We start from the raw sequence: 14,155 nt of genomic DNA, 5'->3' as shown, positions 1-14,155 counted from the left end.
GCTCTGTTGTTATTTTCATCCCAGTTACCCTTCCCATGCTAGAATTTAGTAAAAACTCAGTCTGAATTATTTTACTCTGGCTCTGCTGGACTATTTTATCTCTGCTAAATACCATTTTTTTCAATATCTCACTATCACCCAACAGAAGGGCAGAATTTGGAGATGGGAGGGAAGTCAGCAGGGATATGAAGCCACAGAGTCCAGCCTCCAAAGCTGCCGCTTTCGGGGGGGGGGGGGGGGGGGGGGGTCTGTCTATCTGTCTCCTGGAGGCCTTTTACAACCCCAGGAAAGGCTGCCCTACAGGACCAAGCCCCTCCCCACTCCGGCCACAGAGAGGTCACACCTTGACACCCCCCTCCCCCAGGATTACCAGTGACTAGACCCAACAGGTCCCAGAAGGAAGAGAACTCCCAGGAAAGGGGGCAGGCGTGACACCATGACCCACCGCCCTGGGGGGCTGCACGGCCAACACCAAGCCTGCAGGGGGCACCAGCGCAGGAGAGGCAAAGAGGTCAGGTCTCCGCAGAGAGAGGGGCTCCCTGGAATTCACTGCCCAAAGGATGCGGTGATGGCCACAGGCACAGAGGGCTTTAAAGGGAGATTAGATAGATTCATTTTTATTTATTAATTATTTGTATTAAATCCCACCCATTTCGCGAACAGGCTCAGGGCGGGTAACATCAATGATAATAAATACAATTGAAATTTAATAACAGCAAAAAATCAGCCGCCTATAAAAGATTCTGGCCAGTTGGTACAGATGAAGTCGTGGCCCGTTATCAGTGGGTGGGTGACAGCAACATCAGGGAGGCCATATATGGATGCCGGCTGATGCTCTGTCTCCTTGGTGCTTGGGGGGGGGGCACAGTGGGAGGGCTCCTAGTGTCCTGGCCCCACTGCTGGACCTCCTGATGGCCCCTGGGATATTTGGCCACTGTGTGACACAGAGTGTTGGACTGGATGGGCCTTTGGCCTGATCCAACATGGGCATCTCTTATGTTCTTAACAGTGTCTTGCAGGCCCTGCAGTATTGAAGGAGATCCCACAGGGCCCTGATCTCAGAGAAAGCCCTGGCCCAGGGCAAGATGGACATCCCTCAGTCCAGGGACCACCAGGAGGTGTTGACATTTAGAAGGTAGCACTCTTCAAGGCGTATATACGGGAAGAGGCGGTCTCTTAGATAGGTCAGTCCCAGGCCATATAAGGCTTTGAAGGTCATCACCAGCACCTTGAAGTGAATCCGGTACTCAACTGGCAACCAGTGCAGTTGGTGGAGCACATGGCGAATGGGAGCCTGCACAGGCGTCAACGTCCGCAGGTGTGCCGCTTCCTTCTGCCCCAGTAGTAATTTCTGGGTCACCCTCGAGGAGAGTAAGCCTGCATAAAGCGAATTGCAGTAATCAAGCCTGGAAGTGACCATTGCATGGGTCACCGTAGCGAAGTCTTGAGGGGAGAGACAGAGCTTCAGTAGCATAATCTGCCTACGAAGGGAAAATGCACAGTGCCTAAAGCCTCAGCCAGATTTCCAGGAATGGAGGATGGATGGCTGTCCATTAACAGATAGAGCAAGGTGTTACCAGCATACTGATGACAACCCAGCCCATAACTCTGGACTCATTGGGCGAGGGGGCACATATAGATGTTAAATAACATTCGTGGCACAATCGCCCCCTGTGGCACTTCACATCCCAGTGGGAATCGCGGGGAGACCCTCTTGCCAAGTGCCACCCTCTGTCCCAACCACAGAGAAAAGAGGAAAACCATTTCAAGACAGTCCCCTGAACTCCGATGTCAGTGAGGTGGTGGGTAGCTGACCGTATCAAACACGGCTGTTAGGTCTAATAACAACAGCGGCACTGCTCTGCCCAGATCCAAGTATCTATGGAGGTCATCTGTGAGGGTGACCAGAGCCATCATGGAGGATACGTTTATCAATAGCTACTAGCCATGGTGACCGAGGGGAACCTCCATGTTCAGAGGCATTCAAGCCTCTGAATCCCAGAGCCAGGAGACAACTTTAAGGGAAGGCCTTGGCCTCTCTGGCCTGTTGCTGGCCCTCCAGAGGAACTGGCTGGCCCCTGTGTGAGATGGGAGGCTGGACTAGGTGGACCCTCCCTGGTCTGACCCAGCAGGGCTCTTCTGAAGGTCTTATCGGGAGAAGGCCTCAGCCTCTCTGCCCTGTTGTTGGCCCTGCAGAGGAACTGGCCTGGCCCCTGTGTGAGACGGGATGCTGGACTAGATGGACCCTCCCTGGTCTGACCCAGCAGGGCTCTTCTGGTGTCCTTCTCAGGGAAAGGCCTCAGCCTCTCTGGCCTGTTGTTGGCCCTCCAGACAATGCCTACAAGATTTGGGGTGGGGTGGGTGGCTGGACAAAAAACAGACAGTGCTTGGAATCCACACACACCCCAGTCCAAAGCTGCAGGCAACAGCTACCGAAGGGTTAGGGAAGGGGTCCACGACACGGTGCCCACCAAGTGCTTATGGGAAGCGGGCATTTGCCCAGCAGGGCTTCTGACCGGCCCTTGGAGATCTCATTGGCTGTGCGGACTTTCTAAAACGTTGCTTTGGCAGCTGCTGCCCCCAGGACCTTGTGCTGAGAGCCAGCAGGGTACAGTCGTCAAAAGCAGCCGGCTCCCATCTGAAGAGCCGGGCTTGGTCCCCCACTCCTGAACCCTGCTGGGGACCTTGGGTCAGTCACCCTTCTCTCAGAACCCGAACACGCTCAGCCCCACCTGCCTCACGAGGTACCTGTTGTGGGGAGAGGAAGGGAAGGAAATTGTAAGACGCCTTTGGGTGAGAAAAGGGGGGCATAGAAACTGGCCCGTAGCTAATATGGGGCCCATGGGGCCTGTCATGATCTGGGCTGTGCCACCAGAGGCCTACTAGGCCCATGGAGCCTGGCTAGCAGTAGGTGAGGCTGGGCCTACAACTCCCAGAAGCCCCTGAGAGGTTTTGGAGCCAAAATGGACCAATAGGGAAGAAGAGGGCTGGGGAACAAAAGGCCTGGTGCCAGAGCAGAAGCTGTTCTTCCTTCCAGAGGGCAGAGCCAGAAGGAAGGCTGCTGCAGGGGAGAGACCCTCATCCTGAGGGAAGGGTGAGTAGTCTAGTGTCACTTGGAATAGTGAGCTAGGGACAGTATATATTTAGACGTGCCAGGGCATTTGATTTCTTTTCTTTTCACCCACTTACTGTTATTATTCCTGCACCTTGTTGTTTGACCTCCTACAAAATAAACCTTTTCCTTGTTGTACTCTGCCTGGTCCTCACGCCTGTTATTCGGCCTAAAGGGAGGTCTGAAGGTCTTGGGAGGGTGCTCCGGGCCTTCTTAAGGGATCCTAAATCCAGAGTGGTGGCAGCGTCAGGTGCCACCCCACCTGAGCCGTGAAAGGGCCCGGCCCCCTCCCTCCCGGGCTGCCCCCAAAGTGCTCCAACTTAACACCTGCATTGTACTTTCATTCAATTTGCTGGTGGGCCCCTCGACGCCACCTCCCCCAAAATTTCCTAGCTACGGGGCTGCATAGAAACCTCCTCTCCACTGTGTAATGTGAGAGGACGCTGCGGCAGCACCTTTGTGGAGGCAGCCATCTTGTGGGTGTGCCCCCCCCACAGTGTCAAAACTCCAAAGATGCCCCCAGGCTCGAAAGGGACGTGGCTCCTCCCCGTGTGAGGGGGCCAGGGGCATCCTCCCCACCCCAGTGGCTACGGCTTCTCCCCTGGCGGAGGGCTCCGTGAAAGGCACAGGCTGCTCGTGGCTGAGCACGTGGCTCAGGGCAAGGACCTCGAGGATTGAAATCGCCCACTGGCCAAGGGGCTCACACCAGAGCTAGAGCAAAGGGGAAGGGCCAGGCCCTGGGAGACCCCTGTGCGTCCCCCCCCCACATCACAAACGGGCTGCTCCAAGAATCCTCCTGGTCCAGAGGAAGGAGAGGATCTCCAGGCAACAAAGAAATTGGACTCTCTGGCATTATAACCTGCTGAGGCCCCTCCCCTCCCCAAATCCTGCCCTGCTTCGGCACCCCTCCCCCCAAATCTCCAGGTATTTCCCAATCGGGAGCAGGCAAACCTATCTCTGCCCCCCCCCCAATGTACCTGAGGGAGGAGGGCGGCAGGAAGGATCCTGACAGAAAACCCTCCCTACTCCAACAGGCCAGCAGGGGTCTAATAAATGTCCCCCTTTGGAGTCATATTTCCAGTTTGGTGTAGTGGTTAAGTGTGTAGACTGTCATCTGGGAGAACCGGGTTTGATTCCCCACTCCTCCTCCACTCGCAGCTGCTGGATGACCTTGGGCAAGGCATAGTTCTGACAAGAGCTGTTCTCTCAAGAGCAGTCCTTGAAAGAGCTCTCTCAGCCCCACCTCCCCCACAGGGTGTCCTGTTGTGGGGAGGGGAAGGGAAAGGAGATTGTAAACCACTCTGAGACACGGAGTGAAGGGCGGGATATAAATCCAATCTCTTCCTCTTATTATTTGGGATTAGTTCACAACCCTCTCAGTTCTGGAGAAAGGCACGTTTATGGAAAACGGGGCCCTGAATGTACCAAACCCTGCACGGAAATGTTAATATGTCTATGTGTTAAGAACACTTAGGAAACCAGCAGTCAGAGCGTAACAAAGGCATCAGCTTGCAATACTTGATTCCCGTGCCCAGAGCTCACCGAGGCCTGGAGTTTTGCAAAACCGCACTCAGAAATTCGGTTCAGCGTCCAAGGCGTCTCCTTTTGTCCTGTTCGGCTGAGATTCCAACAGATTCATGGGGGAGGAAGGAGAGGTGTGTGCGGCTGAACCTGAGCCAAGACCCCTTTTCCCTCCAGCCCCTGGACGCAAGCGGTGGGCACGGAGAGAGGGCTGCCTCCATCACGCCCCGCAGATGCACTTGCTGGGGCCACCTGGCCGGCTACAGAAAAAGCAGCACGGGGGCCTGTAAGGGACCCAGGCACTGGTATCGTCCTGCTGCCTGGATCACAGCAGCGACCCCTGGAGTGTGGGACAAAACAAACACTGGCTAGCGCTGGGCGGCCGTCGGGCATGGCTCGCTGTGAGTTCTGCCCGGCAGGACCCTTGGAGGCAGCCCTAGCAGGCCACAGCTGTGCCAGTCCGCTTCCTTCCTCCTCCCAGGAGCCAGGTGCAAGCCAGAGGCACAACACCCTCCAAAAAGATCCGCAGCTGGGGCGGGAGAGCCCTCAAAGTCTAGGCTTCAACCTCCAAGGGGTCTTCTTTGCTGTCCCACCCTTCGGGCTGCTCGGTGGAGGTCGGCTGTGTCACGCCAAACTGAGACAGCTTTGCGGCCTTCTGCTCCAAGCTCTGCTTCCGCCACTTAATTCGTCTGTTCTGGAACCACACCTTCACCTGCATGGAGGGCAAAACCACCCGACAGTGAGAGCCGAGACTAGGGAGGGCTGGGAAAGAGAGTCGGCCAGGTTCCACTCAACTCTTTGCTCCACTTTGGCCCTGCAGTTGCTGCCCTGGCAGGACGCACCCCCCCCCCTCTTTTGGGTGCCTTCCGACCTTATGGTTACTGTTAACCCAGGCTGTACCCCAAACGGCCCCAAAGGACAGGCTGGTTGGTCCTCTCAGGTGAAGAGGAGGGGAGGTTCCGGGTAGGAAAGGGCGCTGCTGTGCTGATGTCCGTGAACATAAGAACATGAGAGAAGCCAACATTGGATCCAGTCCAACACTCTGTGTCACACAGTGGCCAAAAATACCAGGTGCCATCAGGAGGTCCATTAGTGGGGCCAGGACACTAGAAGTCCTCCCACTGTTGCCCCCCCCCCAAGCACCAAGAAGACAGAGCATCACAGTCGGGGTCTCAAAATCTATTGACCTTCCCTGGCCCGAGGAAATACCAGTGCCATCAGGAGGTCCAGCAGTGGGGCCAGGACATTAGAAGCCCTCCCACTGTTGACCCCCCCCCCAAGCACCAAGAAGACAGAGCATCACTTGCCCCAGAGCCCCTAGCTATACCTTGTGGCTAATAGCCACTGATGGACCTCTGCTCCATATGCTTATCTAATTCCCTTTTGAAGCTGTCCATGCTTGTAGCACCCACCACTTCCTGTGGCAGTGAATTCCATGTGTTAATCACTCTTTGGGTGAATAAGTACTTCCTTTTATCCGTTCTAACCCGACCGCTCAGCAATTTCATGGAGTGCCCACGGGTTCTTGTATTGTGAGAAAGGGAGAAAAGTACCTCTTTCTTTACCTGCTCTTTCCCATGCATAATCTTATAAACCTCGATCATGTCACCCCTCAGTCGTCTTTTCTCCAAGCTAAAGAGCCCTAAGCGCTTTAACCTTTCCTCATAGGGAAAGTGTTCCAACCCTTTTATCATTCGAGTTGCCCTTTTCTGCACTTTTTCCAAAGCTATAATATCCTTTTTAAGGTGTGGTGACCAGAACTGCACACAGTATTCCAAATGAGGTCTCACCATTGATTTATATAGGGGCAATATGATACTGGGTGTTTTGTTTTCAATTCCCTTCCTAATAATCCCCAGAATAGCATTGGCCTTTTTTATTGCAGTCACACACTGTCTCGACATTTTCAGTGAGTTATCTACTCCAAGATCTCTCTCTTGATAAGTCTCTGCCAGTTCAGACCCCATCAATGTGTATTTATATTTAGGATTTTTGGCTCCAATGTGCATCACTTTGCACTTGGCCACATTGAATCCTATTTGCCACATTGACGCCCACTCGCCCATCCTTGACAGATCCCTTTGGAGTGCCTCACAATCCTCCCTGGTTCTCACCACCCTGAACAACTTTGTGTCATCTGCAAATTTAGCCACTTCACTGCTTTCTCCCAACCAATGCTCCCTCTAAGGTATGGAGCCTTGTGAGCAAAAATTCTACTTTGTGAGCTACTGGCATTAAAGTTGTGAGCAGGCAATTTGGCTACTGCATAAAATAGTTTGTTCTGGAGCCATCCTTCCTGAGCTAAGACAAAGGTCTGTGAGCCGGAGGCTAAAAAACTCAGCTTAGAGGGAACATTGCTCCCAACTTCAAATCATTAATGAACAAGTTAAAAAGCATCAGACGGAGTACTGATCCCTGCGGTACCCCACTGCTTTCCGCTGAGAAAATTTCCCATTTATACTCACTCTCTGTTTCCTATTAATTAGCCATTAGTTTTTGCCATGAATTAGCCATTAGTTAGTAATTAGTTTTTGATCTACAAAAGGACTTGTCCTTTTATCCCATGACTATTGAGCTTGCTTAGGAGCCTTTGATGAGGACTGTTCCAGAGCTCCCATTTATAAACTGGGGGAAACCCCTGGAGGTGCACAAATCCACCATGATGCTGCAGGGACTCTGGAAAAAACCCCACTTCCCAACAGCATTGAATTCAGGAGCAGACAGCCCAGCAACAGGTGGTTGAGCCAGGTGCTACCCAATATATCTAAAGGAGCCCTTCTGGTTTGTCTAACTGACTCTTAGCTGCGTGCTCCTCACAGTCTGGCTTTGCCTGCTTTCCCATCTTTTTGCCTTTCTTTAGCCAGAGGCTGGATCCTACCTGGTTCACCCCATTTGGACAAGAAGCCCTTTTGCTGGTCAGTTATGCCGGTATCCTTTTAGATCAGATCATGCCTTTCCTCGTTTGGGGTACACAATCTTGTCCCAGCAGCTTCCAGAGCAGCCGATGAACTGAGCAAATGGACACGAGTCCCTCTTTCTCTGCACAATTCAATCTGGCTGAAATAGGACCCACCCGCCGAACAGGCTTATGAGACGGGAGGAGGGATTTGCTGGTGCCCTGCTTTCAAGTGTGTCTTCGCATCCATAATGGCTAGAAAGCTGCCTGTTTTGTTTTGAGAAAGGAGGAGAGTCCCTGAATCCCTCGGGCCTTTGAAGGGTCAAAGAAAACGGAGCTGTGGGAGCGGCTGCTGGCCAGTGGGGGTCAGCGGAAGAAGAGCGGAAACAGTTCTCTCCTCTGCTCCCTGGAGCGGCATCCACACCTCCCTGGCTACAGCCCTCAGTGGCCACTGGATTTTCCTGCGGTGGACAAGACAAGCCCGTTGCACGCAGTGGCTGTGGCTCTGGGCGGGAATGCTCCCCCTAAGCTGTGGAGTCTTGGGAGCAAAAGTTCTACTTTGTGAGCTGCTGGCCTTAAAGTTGCGAGCGGGCGATTGGGCTGCTGCATAAATTAGTTTGCACTGGAGCCCTCCTTCCTGAGCTAAGACAAAAATGTGTGAGCCGGAGGCCAAAAAAACTGTGAGCTAGCTCACATTAACTCAGCTTAGAGGGAACACTGGCTTGTGGGGGGGAGTTTGCGCCATTTTATTTGAGTAATACGCCTTTATTAAAAGATGTTTGCACCTCCTTTCTCCTTAGCCCAAGGAGGTCCAGGCTCTTGACAGTTTGTTAATAAGATGTTTTTATGGTATTGCTGTGAGCTGCAAGTCTCTAGAGAGGCGGCAGACACATTTTCTGTACAGTGTAACTGCCATCGATGTCATGGACTCCACCGAGGCTACCTGAGGCAAGTCTCTTCTCTCTGTCCCAGCCTCAGCTTCCCCACCTGCAGTACTGGGATGATAACACTGGCCTACCTCAAAGGGCTGTGAGGAGCATTACAACAGTGCCTCAGAGCCCTCTGTACATTCTCAAACACCCCATAAATACTGCTCTCATAGAATCATAGAATGTTAGACTGTTGGAAGGAACCTTGCAGGTCATCTAGTCCAACCTCTGCACTCTGCAGGAGCACAGCCGAAAGATAGCCCTACATACCTACAACATACTCTCTCTCTGTCTCTGCCTCTCTCTTTCTCTCATAGAATCATAGAATGTTAGACTGTTGGAAGGAACCTTGCAGGTCATCTAGTCCAACCCCCTGCACTCTGCAGGAGCATACCGGAAAGATGGCCGTCCAGTCTCAGCTCTCCTTAGCAAGCAGTGCAAGATGTGTGGCACCCGCAATATGGAAAGCGGCAAAGAGAGCCATAAGGAGGGGGGGTGCACCCCCACTCCAGCTGGCCTCGAGCATATGGGACTCTGATCTTGAAAGGGACAGCTCTCCTGCGTCAGTGGCAGGGGGCGCCCCCTCCCCCCCTTTACCTGGGTCTCCGTGAGGTGCAGCGTGGCAGCCAGGTCCACCCGCTCCGTGCCCACCATGTAATGCTGCTTGAGGAACTCCTTCTCCAGCCGCTCCAGCTGCTCCTGCGTAAAGACTGTGCGGACCCTCTTCATCTGGCAGGCACCCCCCGTCTGCCACGAGAGGGCCCCCCCCAGGGAATGGACGGAGGTGCACCGAGAAAGCTCCAGGCCCGGCACTGCAAAGAGGGAGGCGGCAGCGTCAGATGCAGCGCCCCAGAAGACCCTGCCCCCAAAAGCACTTGCATGGTCGTCTACAGCGCAGAGCTGAGCAACAGGAGAGTCAAACATTCGGAAGATGATGCCCGCGGCAGGCACCTCTTCGAGGCTGTGCTATTTCAGACCACCGGAGCAAGTGTTTCTGTGCGTGGGGGGGAGGGGGGTTATTTGAATGCTTCCCAGCACTGAAGTTCTGCATTGCTGCACACAGACATGCAGCCTAGGAGGAAGAGGCCCCACTGTGTTGCTTGCTCCCTTCCCCCACACAGGGAGTTTCCCCCCCAAAAAACATTTTATTAGGATATAATAACAGATTAAACACGTTTTCAAATGATCATACATCCTTTTCTCCTAACTCCCACCCCTTTCTTGGCCTCCCACAGTGCTCCAACCTCCAGCCCATATCTTAAATGTACTCCATGTCACCCTATACCTTTATCACACTCTACCGGTAACATACCATTTTACTATTATTCATATACATTAATCTTTTTTTTTCTATTGTCATCTACCTTCAATAATTATCAAAGCAAATTAAATTGTTCTTAACATCCCAATGTTTCTCTAAATATTCTTTAAAGTCTTTCCAATCTTCAAAAAACTCTTCCGCGTCCAGATTATTAAGCTTCCTTGTTATTTTATCCATTTCAACCATAAAGAGCAGTTTCTTTATGGAAGAAACTGCCCACACAGGGAGTTTTCACATGTGGCAGCCCAGCCCTTTGGCTCGAGCCCCTGGAAGGACAGACTCGGCTCCTGCCTCCAGGGCCACAGGGTCTGGACTGCGTGGCTTGAGCCAGGTTAAGGCGCATGGGGTCTGCTTGAAGGCAGGGGACTGTGGGGTGCTCAGTCCTCCACTGGTCTCAGAAGCATCCTGCACTCCACCGAGTTCCATTCTCAGTGGGCAAGTTGGGACACGCCTCCCTCCCTTCTGTAGCAGGACCTTTACTCCTGCATCCAAACAGAGAATCTGGACTGGTTAGTTCTATTATGAATTAACCTATGAAAACATTTAGCCTCAGATATCTCCAGGATCTATCTGATGGAAGTTGTCCGGCAACTTTTGGTTCTTGATAGTACAAATGGATTAATTTTGAGTTCTGCCCTCTGAACTAAGATCCGCAAACCAGACAGAAAAACCCTCAGAGAGTTGTAAACTTTTACTGAACAAAATAAATAGTTCTCTTTATTAGACAGGATGTTACGAAAAGACAAGCACGTGAAAAGGCTATGTCAAAAACAAGTGCCAAATTTCTCAGAGGGCCTAACATTTTTCAACCATATTAGAATAAGTAAACTTTTAAAGCATCCCAGCTTTTAGGGTATTGTCCTAAAACTGCTTTTTAGGAATTCTGTTACAGACACAACAAGCCACACAGACCTGCACATCCAGACTCCACCCTAGTACCTTCTGATAGTGCCATCGAGGAAAATCCTATCCGCTTATCACAGAGATGCATCCTTACAGGAAAATATCAGTCTTATTTCACACTCAATCTCTTCTAACTCAGACATGGGATTACCATCTAGATAAATCAACTGCTCTTTTTCTGCTGATATGATCTAACAGGTGCATCTAGGAATGCAATCCGGTATGGTCCTCCACTGTCTTTTCTAAAGCAAGAGAAGAGGCCAAACTCTCACCTCTTCCTCTTTAAGAGAACGCCACAAATCTAACATTTCAGTAACTGTTTTAATTAACTGTCAAACAAAACCTTTAGGTGATGTGGGCATGAACTCAAAGGGCAGGAAAAGAGGCGCATGATCAGCAAGGAAAGCGACAACCTCATCAGGAGAGGGCTGCACCTCCAGGCCCCCTGCAAGGCCCCCACATTGGGGTTCCTTCCCCCCCACACACACACCCCCATTTTTAGGGTGGGGGCAAGCAGGGCTGACCCAGGAGGACCATGATGCGGGTCTTTCCCTGGGTGAGTGGGTGAGTGAGTGAGTGAGTGGGTGGGTGGCGAGCTGGGTTGACGAGTGAGTGATTCAGGAGGACTTACTCCACGACAGCCATTTGGGCTTCAGAAGTTCTTAGGCGCTTTAAACAGATCCCCCGCGTAATCCAGTTAATTGCGTGTGTAAGCTTGTCAGGAGAACTAACAGCTAGGGCGAATCGATAAAAGCATTTGGCAAAGTGGTGGAAAGGGGATTTCTTTTTTTTCCCTTTTGTTTTCTTTTTTTAAAAAAGGATACTAGTTCAGCTCATGTGAGCCCAGAGGCGAATAAGATCTCCTGGCTTGATGACTAGGCCGGAGGAGCGGAGGCTTCTAGGTCATCCCCTGTGCCAAGTCAGATCTTCGAAAGGGGTAGAGCTGATAGCAGGTGAAGCGGGAAGTGTTCGTTTGGATTCACAAGACTGGCAATGACTGATACTACTATAATGAAGAAGAAGAGGAGGAGGAGGAGGAGGAGGAGGAGAATGAGGAGGAGGAGATGGGATTTATATTCCGCCCTTCACTACCCAAAGGAGTCCCAGAGCAGTTTACAATCTCCTTCTTCTCCCCACAGCAGGCCCCCCGTGAGGTAGGTGTGGCTGAGAGAGCTCTCTCAAGAACTGCTCTTGAGAGAACAGCTCCAAAATAACTTATGACTGACCCAAGGTCGCACCAGCAGCTACATGTGGAGGAGTGGGGAATCAAACCCGGTTCTGCCAGATTAGAGTCTGCCCACTTAACCATTACACCAAACTGGCTCTCCAGTTAATTAATAACTGAGCATGCAGGGATCTCCCCTGCGGGCCAAAGAAAGTGAGACCAACAGTGAGTAATTATGATGTGGTTTCTAGAGCTGACGTTGAAGAATCCAGTGGGACCACTACTCAGACAATGCGTGCTGACATTTGTAATCACAAGGGTCACTTTGTGAAACCGCATTTCAGATATCCAGTGATCCTTGCAGGACTGAGCCCAGGAGAAGCCAGTTTTTTACCTTTCCAGAAGATGCCAGTTGTGCAGAGTACCGATTGGCTAGCTTTTGTGCTGTCATGGATCAATTCCTCCTTCCCGGAGCTGTTTTTCATGTTATAAAAATGGATGGGGTTTTAATGAAAGAAGGTATCAAAACTGTAATTGAATGTAACACAAGAAGCAGTTGAAGGTTATCTGTAGCATAAAAATGTAGTTGAATTCGCTGCCACCCCTTCCTCGCCTCCCCGGGAGCCGAAAGCGGCGGCCTAGCTGGCGCGCCTGTGCTCGTCGGAACGCGCGGGCAAAGGCGTGTCACTAGCGGCGGCGCCGGGTGGCAGAGGGGGTGGAAGCTGCGTTGCGAGGAGGCGCCCCCCTGCCCTGCCTTCTGCGCCGGCTTGGCTAGGAAAAGGCGGCGGGAGCGCACGCCCGGTGTTTGCCCGGGAGCCCGCGCCATGGGTTGGAGCGGAATGGAGCTTACTCGGAAGTAGGCAGATGGTTGCTTGGAAGCCACTGAAGGAAGCTGGAGCCCAGGGGCACCTTCCAAACCAACCAAGTTTCACTCTGGGTAGAAACTTTTCCCTTTCCCCCTCTCAAAGGTGCCACTGGACTCTGACTCTGTTCTACAGTGCGCATCCGTGGAATCCCTCCCTTCGTCTGTTAACCATCGCTACTGCTCAGAAGTAGGAGCCCAGCTGCAGCTACAGATCCGTGTCTGGCCTTCCAGTGTGCAATTTAGGCCCCAAAAGCGGAGGGGCTAACCTCTGACCCTCAGAACCACCCTGCCCCCCCCCAGACTGGGTAGGAGTGAAAAAGGGAGGCAGTTTTCCTCCAAACGTTTGCCCCGATCCATGGTTTGTGTTAGAGCCTCTGCTTGGCATGCAGAAGGTCCCAAGTTCAATCCCCGGCCTCTCCGGGTAAAGAAGATCAGGCAGGAGGTGACGGGAAAGACTCCCTACCTGGAGAGCTGCTGCCCGCCTGAGCAGACAGTCCTGACCTGCATGGAGGGGTGGGCCCATTCCGTGGAAGGAAGGCAGCTTCATGCCTCCACTCCAGTCCCCCCCCCAGTCCACCAGAGGGGGCCATGCCTGCAGGAGAGACGCTGGGCCTGAGGTCAGACCTCTCCATGGCTCCAGACTTTACTATCAGGATTCAGTCACTTCTTATAACTGGACGAAGTTGAAATTGTTTCATACTCAAGACCCTGTGACCTAAGGCGGAGATATAAGTCAGAGGCCTCATTTTAAATAACCTGCTGCCTTGGTCAGGCACACGTGGGTCGAATGGTGGTTCAGTTGTGTACCTTCTTCTCCTGGTTCCCCCCCCCCCAGATTTTTAGATGCAGTCTGGAGTTGTGTAATGACGTTGTTAGGCCACTGAAGAAGGCCAATTGGCCAAAACGCATTTGGTCAGGGTCACAAATGGTCTATACAAATAGTCTGTGTTTGAGGTAACTGCGTGATTTTATTCTGATCTGATGCCCCCTGGTATTTTTGGCCACCGTGTGACAGAGTGTTGGGCTGGATGGACCATTGGCCTGATCCAACTTTGGCTTCTCTTATGCTCTTCTTTCTAAAAGAAACCAACCCTGACTGTTCCCTGGAAGGCCAGATAATGAAATTGAAGCTCAAATACTTTGGCCACCCAATGAGAAGGGAGCCCTCACTGGAGAAGACCCTGATGCTGGGAAAGACTGAAGGTCAAAGAAGACGGGGACGGCAAAGGATGAGAAGGTCAGGCAGTGTTATCAGGGCAACTGACATGAAATTGAGCCAACTTCAGAGGACGGCGGAAGACCGGAAGGCCTGGCGGGAGCTGGTCCATGGGGTCGCGAAGAGTCGGACTCGACTGTGCGACTGAACAACAACAACAACAATGCTCTTATGCTCTTACTAGTTGGGCCTACTTTTGTTTTTATCGAATTTGTAATACAGATGCT

At 52.1% G+C, this 14,155-nt stretch overlaps 1 protein-coding gene across 1 annotated transcript; it reads right to left on the bottom strand.

The window, feature by feature from the left end:
- Nucleotides 1-5,186: 5,186 nt before the first annotated feature.
- On the bottom strand, nucleotides 5,187-9,382 carry LOC107117633 (homeobox protein not2-like). Its single transcript, XM_015419784.1, has 2 exons — nucleotides 9,056-9,382; nucleotides 5,187-5,345 (listed from the first exon to the last, which is right to left on the bottom strand). Exons 1-2 carry the CDS (start codon nucleotides 9,380-9,382, stop codon nucleotides 5,187-5,189), a joined length of 486 nt encoding a protein of 161 aa, XP_015275270.1.
- Between the last annotated feature and the right edge of the window lie 4,773 nt (nucleotides 9,383-14,155).

The sequence above is a fragment of the Gekko japonicus genome, unplaced genomic scaffold (genome assembly GCF_001447785.1).
Source record: "Gekko japonicus isolate JY-2015 unplaced genomic scaffold, Gekko_japonicus_V1.1 scaffold2109, whole genome shotgun sequence".
Lineage (NCBI taxonomy): Eukaryota > Metazoa > Chordata > Lepidosauria > Squamata > Gekkonidae > Gekko > Gekko japonicus.
This window is presented reverse-complemented; position numbering and strand designations above follow the sequence as displayed.